The sequence below is a fragment of the Myripristis murdjan genome, chromosome 16 (genome assembly GCF_902150065.1).
Source record: "Myripristis murdjan chromosome 16, fMyrMur1.1, whole genome shotgun sequence".
NCBI lineage: Eukaryota > Metazoa > Chordata > Actinopteri > Holocentriformes > Holocentridae > Myripristis > Myripristis murdjan.
Window position 1 is genome coordinate 11,429,900 of NC_043995.1, and position 16,242 is coordinate 11,446,141.

The 16,242-nt window shown below is 40.1% G+C and overlaps 1 protein-coding gene across 1 annotated transcript in view; it reads right to left on the reverse strand.

The window, feature by feature from the left end:
* The window catches only part of snrka (SNF related kinase a), a 61,336-nt gene extending 46,963 nt beyond the window's left edge, over positions 1–14,373 (reverse strand). Inside the window, 2 exon segments of the mRNA XM_030071598.1 lie at positions 12,584–13,291; positions 14,143–14,373. Of these exon segments, the coding sequence (XP_029927458.1) occupies positions 12,584–13,256 (673 nt within the window). The 5' untranslated portion in view covers positions 13,257–13,291; positions 14,143–14,373.
* Positions 14,374–16,242: the final 1,869 nt, after the last annotated feature.

Consider the following 16,242-nt stretch of genomic DNA (forward strand, 5'->3'; position numbering starts at 1 on the left):
CAACAAATACGAAATATGGGATATATAATCACTAATCAGGACACCTTCAAGTCAAGATAACCTTGTATTGTCACTTTACTGGTACAACTGTGGTTTACAGCAAGTCAATGTAAAACATGGGAGTCAATACAGCACAATGTGACCATGTTGTCTTGTCACATACCGGACATTCATTTCAATTTCCACTCCTGCACCACAAAGCCCTTTGTCACACCCCTCTGTTCTGAATTGCTAAATGGGACCCAACCTTGGCTGGCGATTAAAAGGTTGTGTGAGGTTTTGACAGAGTCAAATTGGGCTGACAGAGCACCAGCATTTAAGAATAGAGCAGCTACTAACTATATGCCCTTAGGCAGGAAGTTCAATTCGCACGCAATGCCCTCTTCATTCTATGTCCTTCATATGTGAGTGATAACCATTCTCAGAAAGAATATCAGTCCTAGATCTGGTCCCATGAATTAGGGCTGCTCGATTAGGCTGTAGGAAAAATAATGTTGATTATTTTTGTCAATACTGAGATTACGATTATTCAGCAAGATTACTCATTAACTTTGGGAACGTCATGCATTTACTTAACCTCTTTTTTTTTTTTTTAATTGTCTTTTTAACAGTGGATTTCCTTGAACTTTAAATATAACTGAGTGTAAGTGCAGTGGAAGAAGCTGCACTTCTGTAATTTTTGTACCTTTACTGTTTGGTCATAGATCACTTCCTTGTAATGAATATTTGAATATACTGATGTGGAACAAATAAGATGGTATAATGGTGGAGTGTGTTTTTTATCTTGGAGGGAAGTTTGTGGGTTTGTTAAATTAGTTTTTTTTTTTTTTAATCTAATTAATGCTGTGAAACAAGCAGTCATTCATAAAGTGGTCACTATCATACTGGACAGCAACGCAGCAGGTCTGTAAACAAGAGTTGTAACTTTTAGGGCACCTTAAGAGATGTGTGCAATTAATCAACTAGCTGTACCATGAACAATGAACCTTCTCAATGAAATGAAAAAAAAACTGCTGCTCTGTTTCTGCCATAACAAGCTAGTCAAGTAAAGACTTAACATAAAAATCCTACTGAGTCGCGAGTGGTCAATCCCACCTCCTGATTCAGGTTCCAACTTTCAGCTCAAGTTCCAACACTAACTGGCATACTCCCTCCATCTGAGCAAGGAGCACCCACTGAGCAGCTTGCTCCAGGGAACCACACAGGCCAAGACTCTGAGCCTATTCCTGTCCCTAGTGACTGGTAGTTCCCCAACTGTCTGCCAGCTTTTCTGAAGAATTCACTGGACCCATCACCTGCTTTCAAAAGCAAAAAATTTGCCAGCGTGCAGCAGTGCATTCACATCTAATCCATTATTCCGTTAGATAATCAGGACAGGCCCGTGGTCCTGTGTATGCTACTACTATAATAATAATAGTCTTTATTTGTATAGCACCTTTCATGCAAGAAATGCAGCTTTAAGTGCTTTACATAGAAAATAGACATAGGAAGAACATAAGAACAAGGACAGAATGCCGTAACAAAAGATGGAAAATAAAGCCCACTTGATAATAATGAAACAAGATTCAAATAAAGATGAAAACAGGAATGCATAGAGTAAGTAATAACACAATGAAATAAAAATAAAAAGAATAGAATACAATGCATAGAATACATAAAATCAAATAAACCACAACATTTTTACTGGAAAGCAGAAGTGCTTAATTGTGAAGCAAAGCACAAAGATGAATTGAAAGTCAATCCAATTTTGGAAGTATATTACTGTGTGTAGCCTGTGACCTCCTTGCATTTGGATCTGTGACCGAAACTTTATCTCTCTTAAGGTATAATGCTACTCGGGTGCACACTTATCAGAGGTGAAAAAGGTGACAAAGATGTGACTGATTGACCTTAAATTGAAAAGAAAACTACACTGATAATTGGAGAACTGAAATTAAATCCAAAATAAGCTTCAATGTTATCAAAACAAAGAGAATGAACTGGTCAAATAAATAGCTGATCACTTCTGAAACCAAACAGAGAAAAAATATAACAGAATACAGACTGGTTAACCATAGTTTTGAGATAGAAAAGGGAATTTTACCTAAAGTGTTTCTTTTCAGTAACACTATAGAAGTGGACTTACATCCCAAACCTACATCCAAACTGTGATGGCTAACATTCACTAAATTAAAATAACTCAACCTTTTCAGGCTCATTAAAAGGTCGTTGCACACTAAGTCCGGATTTTTTTAAGCGTCATCAAGGTCATCATAAGCAGTCGAAAAGTGACCTCTCACAGATGGCCCTCTTCCCTCTTCTCAGGTGCCTCTCAAAAGGCGTGGTGCTCATTTCATCCCCCGTGACTCCGTCTTTGCAGACCAACCGCCCACCCTTTTCAAAAACTAACTGGATCAACATGAATCACAGAAATAACCTATATTGGATTCAAAGCAACAATTTTTGCTGAAAGGTGACAAGTTTGCACACCTGACTACTAATCGGTTTACTCATCTCCATTAAAATTTCACTTTTATATGCTGACTAAAAGGGATAAGCTTCAGCTAAAACTCAAATTGCATTTGACAAATTACCTCTGAGCGGTAGAGTTGCTTTCCTACCTGTGTGCAGCTAAACACTGTTGATAGATATGAAGCGTCAAAATCTTAAAGATCAAAGAGAGGCACTACCACAGCTAAAAAGGCTAAATAAAAGACAATACCTTTAAAACCTTGTAATAGCTGTCAAATGTCTGTTGTTCACTTGACAGAACATTCAGTGTTTACAGACATAGCATACAAAAGAGGTGTATGCTTTTCTAAAGCACTTAAGTATCACAAGCGTACCAGTACCAGCGTACCAGTACCAGCATTTTATTTAGCTAATTCCGCGATTCCGTCACTAATTCTGTGATCGCTGAAATTATAGAAAAAAAAATTCATCATTCGAAAGGCATGGCGGCTTTTATTTTGCTGTGGTGGTGCGCCACGATCAATTACATGTAGGGGAAACACTGCTCAGCATGACTGACCAACAGGCTCCACCCCCTGGCTTTCAAACTTGCTCTCTCTCACAGATACACATACATACCATGGATCACTTTAGCTCTTAGTTGTATTCTATTTGTACGCTTGGAAATCCAAGCAAGACAATGGCTAAGCATGACCTCAGTGCAGAGATACATCTTGCTATTGTAGTTGTGCTAATACTTCAAAGGTAAAGCCCACGTATTTGGGACTTGAACCCAAAGTGAAAGCCGGCATGCCACAAGGCAACTGTTGACAGACCTCTGCTAAAGTTCAAAACCAAAGTCGCAGCTTCCACACAGGGAAGGCAAGACCTTAACATGTAGCATACTACTGACACCATTATGAGTTGGTATGTTATCACTGATATGAAGAACTAGAACAGACCTGCCAACTCCTGGGTCATTAATAAAACTGACATTAGTGGAATTAGGTAGTCGTGTGTTCAGAATGTTTCTAGATATCTTTTAGTTGGATTACATCTACACATGATGTTAAAATGAGTCACACATCCACATTGGGATCAAATTTCTCTTTCACTTATCAGATAGTCAAGCACGTCACTTATCCTCTTTATATTTACATCCTTTAAAACTGTCAGCAAACAGCTTGTATCGCTTATTTCCCTTTAATGAGTATCCTGTCAATCTGACTTTGGTAGTATATTACTGTGTGTGGGTGTCTGCAGTTTCCTTGTGTTTGGATCAGAGCCTGAAACTTAATCTCCTTTAAGGTATCTCTTATATTAACACACTGCATTTACACTCCTTTGGTAATGTGGTCAAATGAGTCTCGGACCAGCCCAGAGGTGGTTAGAATAAATGCATCTTTAACGCATTGTGAGTTAATTCACACTTGGATTTTATGCAGTATCCAATTTAGAGCTGAAACGATTACTCAAAGTAATCGAGTACCTCGATTCTTTTTTTGCCTCGGGTAATTTTTCCTGCCTCGAAGAATCGCTTAATAAATAAAGAAATTAAAATATAAATCCACGGTGTTTCGCACGGACTATTTCTAATGTGGCACAACCGCGCGTTAGTTTTTCTCCTCCTGCGCTGCTGTGTGTTCATGCCGAGGTGTGTGTGTGTGAGACAGAGGAGCACACACCCACCGGCGCTGTCTGAAGCGTAGCGCGGTGAGAACAAAGTTAAAACAGCAGCGCACTGACATAGACTGTGTAAAAAAGTGAAGAGTCGCCACTCCGCTATATTTTCATTGGCTAACAGCAGCACACTGGCTTAGCATGTCTATTCAGAGAAGAGGTATCACTTCGGCTTATTTTTCAATCTATGTTATCACATGCATACTACTGCTCATTCATTGGTAGCTGAATTGTTAGGTCTGTTTGATAAGCAATTTAAATTTTTAAAATAATAATAATTTAATATATTGTTAAATTAAAAAAAAAAAAAAAAGCCAACATGATGCAGGTCAAAGACTAAAAAAAGACTATTGACTAAAACTAGACTAAAATACTTTGTAATTTAGTCGACTAAAACTAGACTAAAATGCCAAGACTTTTCGTCGACTAAAATGTGACTAAACAAAAAAGAATACAAGTTGACTAAATATGACTAAAACTAATAAGGGCATTTGACACAAGACGAAGACTAAAACTGTCCTTTAATGTAATACATTTGTAATGTTATAATACCGTACATATATATATATATATATATATATATATATATATATATATGTGTGTGTGTGTGTGTGTGTGTGTGTGTGTGTGTGTATATATATATATATATATATATATATATATATATATATTACACAATTGCTCTTTATCTTGGCAAAAACACATTTTATCCGATTACTCGATTACTCGGCAGAATTTTTGGTCAAATACTCGATTACTAAAATATTCGATAGCTGCAGCTCTAATCCAATTACAATCCAATCACCTTCGCCATGTTAAAAAACGTGTGAAGGGTAATTCTATGCGTGTGGTTGGTAGGGGTGGGCAATATAAGCTTAAAATAATATCACAATATTTCAGCGTAATTTGCGCTAACGACATTAAAGTCTATGCTAAAAAAAAAACAATAACTACAGTGTTTCCCTTAGAATGACACTGTACATTAGCCTATATCTAGCCTACTATTTCTTATTTCATTATTTCAATTTTAACTATAGTTAATCATCTATCTTATTTAGTATTTTTACTAAATTTTACCCAGCTCACCTTGCTTTTTTTCCTCAATGACATGTCTATATGTATTGAATATAGTACCAAATCAAACCATCAATGTTCATTCAAACATAAATATATCAAACATTATACGGTCCATTTTTAACAGCGACCTAGAATTACAGACAAATAAGAATATTGCTCTTCAGAGAAATAAACTTCACAGATGTATTCCTGACCTGGTTACTATGACAATAGTGACGCCTTCAGGTTAATCGAGAATGCTAAAAGATGGCGTACACACAACGGACATTTCGTCTCCAAATGGACACACCATTATGTTAATTATACACACCAGCATTATCTGTGCTACTTCCACTTATACACAGGAAGCTCACAATAGCTAACTTAATATTTCCTCCGGTTAATTACAGTATGAGCATTGTGGCAATACTGGGAAGATTTCTCATCATGCTGAGCACATATAAATGCCCGACTAGATTACAAGATATAGCCTAATCATTACATAACAGAAGCAACAGGCGCTTATTTTCCGTCACTGACTCAATACTTGGAATGTAACAACCTGGAACACACAGCAAGATTTAAGGATATTCATTGCCACAGACAAGTAAATCTAAACTAATCTAAACTATTGTGGTGCATGCTGAACTCGCAAGGCTTGCAAGGTACATATGTTGTCTCTTATAACAATTACACTAAGGGGGCCGTCAATATCCTTGGCCAGTGTAGAGAACGCTGAATTCCTGGCCAGAGGCTGACACTGCTCTGTTTGTTGTCGTGGTGAGAGAACCCTGTAGGCTGACAGGTAGGGTTTGCAAATGCGTCAACATGCCATCACGTTGCTATTTCGTTGATATTGTGATAAGACACTTCTTTTTCACGGACAAATTTATACTGGTATACTCGTGAATGATATGATATGGCACAGTCCTAATGGGTAGGGAGGGTTCAAGCTCATAAAGATTTCTAGCATCATTCACACGCTACACTGCCACAGTCCTCTCTCTTCCTTGAGACTTAGCTGTGAGGCTGCAACTCTAAATTCACTGAGTTTGAGTGGGTCACACACAATTACCATTGGCAGTTTGACAGGCTTATTAGACCCATAGCTTCTCAGGCAGACAGAACCAGTCACTCAATCTATATAGGACTGGAGCACCTCTTCAATTATCTAATTAAACCTATCACACAATTCACTGCCTCTATTCTGTTAAATAAAGGCATGTCCAGCGACACAGCCAAACCATAACAAATCATACATCACATTGTTAAGTACTGTGATGTCCTACAATAAGAAAAGCAAATTATTGGACCAGGCTGGAAAGCTAATCAGCTCTCTCTTTAGTGTCTTATTATAATGACTTTAAAGCGGTGGACACATGAATTAACTGGCACAATTCACTGCTCTGTATGAAGCATGTAATTCTGCATTCCCTAAATACTTACTTAAAAATCCTTGGTATGAAAGGTATTGTAAAGGTTTGGCACAGCAATGCTTTGTAGAACATTGAGTGACCTGAATGTACAATGGCAAAGTCTCCATGCAGGTGAAAAGCAATGGTGCATTAAGGATAAATGTACAACAGAGTACAAACTTAACATCCATCAAACACCAAATGCCTGTAAAATTGGCCTGTGGCAGATAAATCAATAGGGGTTACCCACCATCAGTAACTGTTTTTCAGATGATAATGTGAATGTGATGTGGTACAGTGGCTCAGCAGCTAGCGCTGTCACCTCACATCAAGAACGTTCTGGTCCTTTGTGTGTGCAGTTTACATGTCCTCCCTGTGTTTGTGTGTGTTTCCTCCCACAGCCCAAAGACATGCAGGTCAGGTGGACTGGATCTAAATCGCCCATAGGTGTGAATCTGAATGTGTCAGCATGTGTTAGCACTGTAATGGCCTGGCATCCTGTCCAGGGTGTTTCCCTACTTTCTACCCAACATATGCTGGGACAGGCTCCAGCCTCCCATGACCCCGAACAGGAACAAGCAGGCAAAAACAGTAAACAAATTACATTTCAAAGCCTTGATTATAGACAGTCTTTGGTGACTGCCTGTCCCTAAAAGCCACCATATACTCTGAGACCACTAGCCAATCAATTCAAAGCAAAGTAATGTCTCTCTATCAAATAGGCTACATGCCATAGAGCAGCACAACACAAACTACAAGCATCTTCATTTTCACTGCGGACTGGATGTTAAATAGCCTCCTGTTAGTTGAAACAAGGGCTGCATTACTGGTTTGTGTTTACTATCAGTTAATTTATTTCTTATTTATTTATTTATTTTGATTAATCAATTAATCAGTGTCTCTGAAATGTCAAAATGATAAATGACCCTCACTAGTTATCACATCCAAGTGAAGTCTATTAATTGCTTACTTAATGTAACCAGCAAACCAAAACAGCCTCAAAGTTTTCATTGAAATGGAGAAAAGCATGCAGATCTTAGCATCTGTGAAGCTCTAATGAACAAAAGGGTAGTATTTTCCTTGATAAATGACTAAAACAATTCATTTTCTGTAAATCAAGTAATTAATTAATCATTTCAACATGAGCTGAAATTTGTGTATAACAAACCTAATCTTGTAGCACGCCAACAAAATCCCACCTCCTTTTAGTGCTACACCTTGTTTGTACCAGGGAAATGCATTAATTACTTAATGGGTCAAAGCATACAAAAAAATGGGATCACAAACACGGACATTGCACTGAGCTGTTAGTGCTATCATACTCACTGACTGTGTGCAAAATTAAGTGGTGGTTTGATTCAAATGTTATATGCCTCCCTGATGAACCTGTTTGTCCAAATATGATTGCTACCTACAATCAGTCAGTGTGTAACTGCTGGGTTACATAACACATAATATTTGCACAAATGGCCTTTCTGACACCTCCAAATGACTGGAAACAGTTCTGCCAGAGAGAGGGAAACAGAGAGAAAGAGAGAGAGATAGAGAGAGAGGTGAACATGTGTGCATCTCTCCAACCTGTTCTGCCATTACAGAATTCCTCAAACACAGAGCAAATGCAGCTGAAAGATAAATAGTCAGTCAGCAGAGCATGACGTTTGCGTCAGTGTAGCGTATTCCCATTCTACAATTTGAATTTCTCACACACATTTTGCATGCACTGTCCAAGTGCAACCACAGAAGAAGCCTAGACTCCCCTCATGATTGATTTCTAAACAAGATTAGGACTATCTGGCTCATCCACAAAAAAGAAACAATTGTGTATTTTGCATCATGTAGTCTCCTATTCACACTGTGGTTGTTCCAAGAAACTGCTAGCTCCATGATTCTGTGATGTGCCAAGGTTCATTGTCACCATGCTGCGGTTAGACAGAGCTTAAATCCATGAAAAGCAATCCTAACAAGATGAAACAGCCTTACTGTGACAAACACTACCCTGGACAAAAATACAAACTGTAAGTATAGATGAACAGCAGGTAATCCAGGTACCATTTAAAGTGTAATATTGCAAGTGTTTTACTTCCACTAGTGCCACTGTAAAAGTGGAGAGAGGACAGCAACTTATTAACAACAGGGCAAACAGAGGTTGGCCTAAATAAAAAGGACTAGCATTTTATCTATATGAAAGCCAGGTTAATAAACAATCTCTTGTGGTTGTGACTTGAAGAGAAACGTACAAAAATTTTGATTGGGGTAGAAAATGGAATAGTATAGATAATGAGGAAGATGTGCTTTGGCGCTGTTGGGGGAAGCAGATGAATGTGTCCTAATCAAAACCATCCAGTTTGTGTCAACATGGGACCGTAATCGCTGCAGCCTGCCTCCTTCTCGTCCTCTCCTGGCCCAATCCACACAATAGAACGGATTAACTGTTCCTCCCATACACCAGCAGCAGGCAACAGTAACCCAGGCTGCAATTAAGAGCCCCTCTGGCTGCTCTCTGGAGACGCTGCTCTGACGCACAGGCGCTGCAGACGCCTGCTAACCAGTTCTGCACTGCACAAGCAGACAGAGCTGCAGATGGCTTGACAATGGCAATGACACTTAGTTGATGGCATGACTTTTGCGATTTAAGGGCTTTCCAGCAGCTATGGGGTGCATAGAGCATGAAAGCTTGAGCCCATAACACAAGTTTCATTTTCCACTATCAACTATTTACACAAAACACAAAAAGTCACCCCCTCTAATTAAAGAAAATACCATTTAGTACACTGCACTTTATTCTACCTTTGAGTGTTTTTTACTGTGCTTAACTAAAACAGTGGTTGTTGTTATTAAATCCTAAACATCCTCAATAAAACTTTGCTCCAAAAAACGTGTTGTGGATGAAAATAAAAAAAAGTCCTACAATCCCAGGGGACAAGCCTGAAGTAAATCCCACTGTAAGCATGGACTCACATGTGGGCACATGATAAGCACTTTCTCACCTCATTATGCTCATCCTGAGAGCAACATGAACAAAAGGCTAATAGCTCTGACCTCAAAATCACAAGTACCACAACAGCCACTGCAAACACTTAAACACTTAGGCAGACCAAACTGTTGTGTAGCACAGACAAAAAACAGGCAAAACACCATAGAGCTACACAATGGTCATCAACGGCTCCAAGTACTCTCAACACAGTCATTGCAGAGGACTGAGGCTATGCAGAGGACTAAACTGCACTGTACAGCCAAAAGCAGGAGCTAGGCAATTACTATCGGTGGTTCATGATTAAAAAAAAATAATAATAATAAAAATGTAGCACAGACACTACAGCCTGTTAAGCCTACTAAACAGATCTGTTCAGCACAGCAAAGTATATTGAGTTGCATATGGACAATGGATATCAATAACTGAGTGCAGGGTAACAATTAACATGACAGCCACTCGGGACAGCCACTGCAGATGGTGATACACTACAAATTCATGGAATAACACGTTGCAAATGTGTTAGGCTCTACTGTTACACATAAGATCAACCTGACAAAAGGAAGCATAAAAAGTTCAAGGAGTACAGTGTGGACTACTTTAATACTCCAGACACTGCTTTCATGTAAAGTCCCTTCAGAATCTGTACTTGCCCTGATATACAGCTTCAGTACTGAGAGGAACAGATAAGCAGGATAACTCCTTGGCTTCAGGCGCTGACATCAATAGCATGTCACTGGGATAGAAGATTGAAGCCTAAGAGCGACTTCTACAGCAAATATAATATTGATGCTGGACAAACCATGCATTAGCAAAAGGTATGTTTATCAGCAACAAAGAGGAAAATTAGTGTTCGACCAAAATGGGTTGCCAATTTTTAGAGAGCAGGGGAGCCGGCTGATATCATGTCATGGTTGTAGTTTTTTGTGTCTGATGAAATACAACAACTTAATAATGACAAATGAGACAAAAAAATTGCTGAACTTGAATGAACATGTTTTTCAAAATAATGTTATTGTCTGTATTGTCTCTGTTTGCTTAAGTAGATCTTCACTCTGTCTGCAGTGCAAATTAAAGAAATGTATCACCTAAATAAATGTCCGCAAGTAATCAATAAACAAAACACTGTAAAGGCATCAGTCGATGCCGATTATCTCAAAATGTCAGATACTGGCCTGATTAATTGGCCAACCGATAAATCAGTCAACCGCCAAAGGGAATGCATACATTCACATTAACCCTCATATTTTTAAGACACATTTCAATGGATAATCAGCAATACATCCATTTCCATGAATTTTGTGAATGAGGCTTCCCTCAATGTTGAAATGTTTTGAAAGGTTTATGCTGCTGCCTTAAAAAAAAGTCCCTGGTGAAACGTTGTGCCTGGGGGTCCCTGCAGCAGAGACACAGAAACTGAACAAAACCAAAACAGGGCTGAGCCACACGCTACCTCTGGATACACCTATGCCCCACAACACACATGAATATTAATTAAGAATAACAAGCACACTTGTGTGCTTTGGACATGGCAAAGCTACCTTTTCGAAGGTCATCATATAAAAAGTTGAGGTCAAAGTGGTGCCACCCTAGCATGGTTAGATTCAGCAATAGATGCCAGATATATACATATAACCTGTATGTTTGTTTAAAACTGCGTCAGAAAATACACTGAGTAGGCTATCACTGAATGTCACTTCCTCCATGGCTGAGAGCATAAACTTTGCCCAACCTAGCAACAGTAACTAAGGAGGACAAGACTTAGGATCGGTCAATTTAGTGCATCGCATCAAATCATTGCACAGGTCATAATACAAGTCACCTCACAAGCAGCCACTGTACAGCACACAACAGTAGGGTAAAGTCACACACTACTTCCTTCACTGCCACACCCCCCAGGGTCCAACATGCCCTATTAAAGTTCTTGATTGTGTATGTGTAGTACAAGAAAGTAACTGTAATTATTGCCTCAGTCACATCCCTTAACTGTATAAGAACTGTGACTAAAATAAAGAAAACAAATATCTCATTGACTGCATGTGAAAGTGTTCTCTATTACAAGAGACCAACTTCAGACTCCTGTGAGATTAGGAGGACAAGAACAACAACACTGGTTCAAAAATAAGCTTTAACTAGGCACATCTTATTTTCTGCTTCAAAAGATGGGCCTAATGCCTTGTTTTTGTCATCGTGGAACCTACCTGATGAGACAGTCTGTATCATATCAGCCAGTGAAGGACACACACAATCTGTCTGTCTGTCTGGTCTCTGTCAGCCCTCATAGAAAATCAATGAGCCAGTTAATTTAGTGCAATGGAACACCCACTGACACCAACCCTAGTGGAACTGACCTTGTAGCATACAGCTATAGCAGTCCACCACAGGCATGTGGTAGTGTCAAGTACAGTTAGAAACATAATGCTAGGAAACATACCTTGATATTCAAAACAAGTTCAGCTCTGCATATTCTGCCACGCAGCAGCCATTCACATCATTGATGGATACTCTGGATCAAGACTGTGTCAATACAAAGTGTGCCATGGTGAGCACATGTCTCTGTAAGCTAACAAATAACAGGGCCTAGGTGTTACACCAAGGTGTGACCAAAATGTGTGAAGCAGGTGCTAGCCACAATGCCAAACTCATTACACCACAGTGCAAACCCGGGTATGGCTTTATAAAAAGAGGCACTGCATGGTTCAGTGCTGCAAGGCTGTGAGTTGATACAGGGACAAGCCTGGCAGGTGGGTTTAATAAGTGGACTGGTCAACTGAGTAAGAGCCAAAGGCAACAAGCCTAGTCCATCAAGCTTAATGCAATCAATGGAACATATGAGACAAAATAAGTACTATGCCTGGCTAAAAGCACCAGACCACCATACATGGGCAGACATTAAAAAGCCTTGCTCAGTTCCCATCTGATAGTGCTGCATGATTACTTGCCTTTCTCTTTGACTTTCTGATTAACCATATGGCTCATTCTATTATTTCAACAACATTATTCAGCTTGGATCTATAAATGTTTTGCATACCTACGGCTGGAGCATCATACTCATCTCCCAGTAGTATTTCTGGAGCAGAATATGCCAGAGATCCACAGCTGGTCGTTAGCTTTTTCCCTGGCTGAAACTTGTTACTGAACCCAAAGTCAGTGAGCTTAACCAGCCCTTGCTTCTCGAAGAACACAACGTTCTCTGGCTTCAGGTCCCTGTGCACCACATGGAGCCGATGGCAGTAGGAGATAGCATGGACAATTTGGGCAAAATATTTCTTAGCCAGCTCTTCATTCAGACCCTCTTCATGTTTCATGATGTAGTCAAACATGTCTCCTCCATCACCCAGCTCCAAGATGAGGTAGAGCTTGGTCTGAGTGTCTATCACCTCATAGAGGCGCACAATGTTGGGGTGCTGGACCAGCTTCATGCAGCGGACTTCCTGGAAAAGGTGGCCAGTGGCAACTGTGTCCAGCTTGGTCTTGTCAATCACCTTCACTGCCACTTTCTCCCCAGTGAAGACGTGGCGAGCCAGCTTGACCACAGCAAAGTGGCCACGGCCCAGCGTCTTGTCCAGGTCATACAAGCCGGCGATTTTGCCATCATAGCCCCGCTTGAAACCTGCCATTGCTGGGGATGGGGAGAGGGGAGCCCCCCCTGGAGGTGGGGGCAGGTTAGCTGAGTCGTGTGGGTCCAGCTTATTTCCGTTCATCGGAGGTTGTAGGAGAAACCCATGGCTCCCGCTTCCTAAAGGACACAAAGGAAAGTACAATTTAAGCAAGTGCTCACTGCATGACACAGGAAAGAGTGACGTATGAGAGTGTAAAAGGGGATGGGTCTTGACGGCTGGAAATTAAAAATGCTTGTTCACTGTAATGCTAAATATGAGGGGGGAATACCAATGCACCCTCTCTTACTCAGTGTGAACAAATCTCTAGGTACAATAATAGTAGGATTTAAGAAATGAACAGGATTCCATTAAATAAACTGTTTAAGGAATAAAGTAAAAATACATTTTGGAACAAGATTTATTTACATACTTGTATCCCCACCTGGTAGAATATTTATAGAGCACACGTTGGTTTTGCTTTGACAGGACCTCTGCATCGTAGCTATAGCATTAGCTCCTCTATCGGGTTGTCTCGTACAATCACAGTGAGCCACAAAGTTTTCTGATAAGTATCTTGAAAGGATTCCCCACAGTCTTACGTTAAGCTACCGGTCTTGCTGTCGCAGCAGAGTTTAGGTGACCGGTTCATAAGTCAGCTGCATACAGTAACAGGCCCAGCGGCGGCACAGTCAACTAATGTTAGCGTACCAGCGGCTAGCTCTCGTTGTTCATTGATTGATCAACGTTAGCTAACGTAACTATCCTATCTGATTGACGAGTTTACGTTGATCGGATTTTGTTGTTTACAAACCCACCCGTTCATTCTTAAAACAATCTAATAATAATTGTTATCCAGACATAATCCACCATTTAACAAAACGCACTGAGTGCAGAGGATCACAAGTGCTGCTCTAACTAGCACTCAGCTAGCTATAGTTAGCCTACAGCACGTTAGCAAGCTAAGGTTACTACGGCTCGCTAGACTCACCTCACCAGCCTCTCTCTCCGGTAAACATCAAGCCCAAAGTCCGGTCTTCACCGGCTAGTTTGGATGCTTCGGGTCTTCTTTCTTTGAAGCTTATCGCAAACTATCGTAACAGACAGGAATGGTAAACCTTCGTCGTGGTCTCTGTGGCACTCAGGAGGTGCCTATGCCCAGGGCTCATCCGTAAGACGAGGCATTGCATCGTTGGCAGCGGCAGCCCTCATCGGAATCGTTGTATCCTCCCAGCCGGAGCCGTTGAGCTGTCATGCCGCCTTCACTTGCTGTTGGACATAGTAGCGAGTGTGAATATACAGGCGCGATGTCTCTGTCTTCAGACGAAAGTGGCGGAGAGCATTTGCCTTTCAGAAACGAGCGGTGAATGGCATGGCATTGCTCGGCATTCTAGTTATAAACAAGCACTATTTTTGCGTTTTCTGTTGCATAGACCTGTTTTCATCCTTTGTGTAACTTTTATTTGTAGTTCATATAAAAATGGTTAATTCATCGTATGCCTGATGCGCAGTTTATCATATTTATTCTGACACAGCAACGCAATCACACAATTAAACATCAAAAGGTTAGTTTTAATACAATGTTCGACTACAACCGCTTGAACGTACAAGTCCTATTTCTCTACGAGGGAGTTTAGAAGTATGAGTTTACGAGGAGCACATGAATGTAGCATAAGAGCATCACCAACTGCATTCAGCTCTGACGTCAAACAAACGTTTTTTGATCCGAGAGACTGAGGAAACATGCTTTATATACGGAATGATAAGTAAGAAATGATAAAATAACAATATAATCGATCAAAAATATAAGAGTTTGGCCATCATGAAGGAGAAGGTTCAATAATACTCTGTATAGGGCCTGTATAATGCAATGTGCAGTGTGGTTGCCCATAATCTAAAATAGCACACTGATGTCAAAGTCAACACTTAAGATGCTCACCTTTTGTTCCATACAATAAGTACGCTTCGATACAGTCATTCTCAATGGATGAGCCACTGATGGGTCTGTAGTTAGCCATAGTATGTTCCATTAAACGGCGTGCAGTGACATCTAGTGGCAAGAACAGCAACACACGTCAGAAATATAGTGAAGGCCCCACTTGGGCTTTTCTGAAGGTGTCTCTGTCATCTTTGACTGGATGTTTACTGTGACTTCAAAAATGCTATCTAACGCTTGAGGCTGCATTATTTTTTCTAAGATAGGGTTGTAAAAAATCCAGGGTCACGTTTGCCATGACTAAACTGTGGCCTTGAGCACAGGTTAAGCTTTTTCCTTGTGTGAGTGACTGACAGATCGCTCACTCTAAGAACATGCCTGGATTGTCCGCAGGGCTTGTAGGGCCCCAGGGCGTCAGAGCACTTATGATCCTCACAATGATGGGAACGCCTATATAGATGCATTTGTACCTGAATTGTAGATTGGTTGTTTCATGCAAATATTCACACTATCTCAGCAAGGTTTTTTAGTTGTACACTAAGCAGTTGAAATGCTTGCCTGACCTATGTGATGCACTTTATGGGGCAGATGTACACAGACAAATGGTGACTGCTGACACTGGGCCATAGAGTATAATTACCCATGAGCAATTATGGTGGGATAATAATTTTAAAATTCTGCATAAATTAAGGATTTACTAAATTTATTTCCTTGCCTAAAAAAAAGCCGTTTTGTTTTGTTATTACATTTTCTTATGCATCTTTCTTTGATATACCATCTTGCAATTCATTTGTGTCCTGGTTGTGCATTTTGAGTTTGTTTGCAGTGTTGTTTTCATTTCTTGTGTTATTCTGTGGGTGTAGGGAAGCCCCTTAAGGCTGCTATATGTTTTTTTTTTTTTTTTTTTCCACTGCTCATGTATTGTACCACTGTTGGAACCACATATGGTTTGGCACCGTATGCCACAGGATAGAAATTTGCAACTACGGTTTGCAGAAATTTGGGGTTGAAAAACACTCTGTGACTTCTTACCTTTGTTGTCTTTACAAACAAACTCCTCCTTTTCATCATTGTTCATCATGTTAAATGAGTCTTGAAGGAGGATAGTATGGAGTAGAGGTTAGGTACTGATATGTTGCACAATGGAAAGTTTAG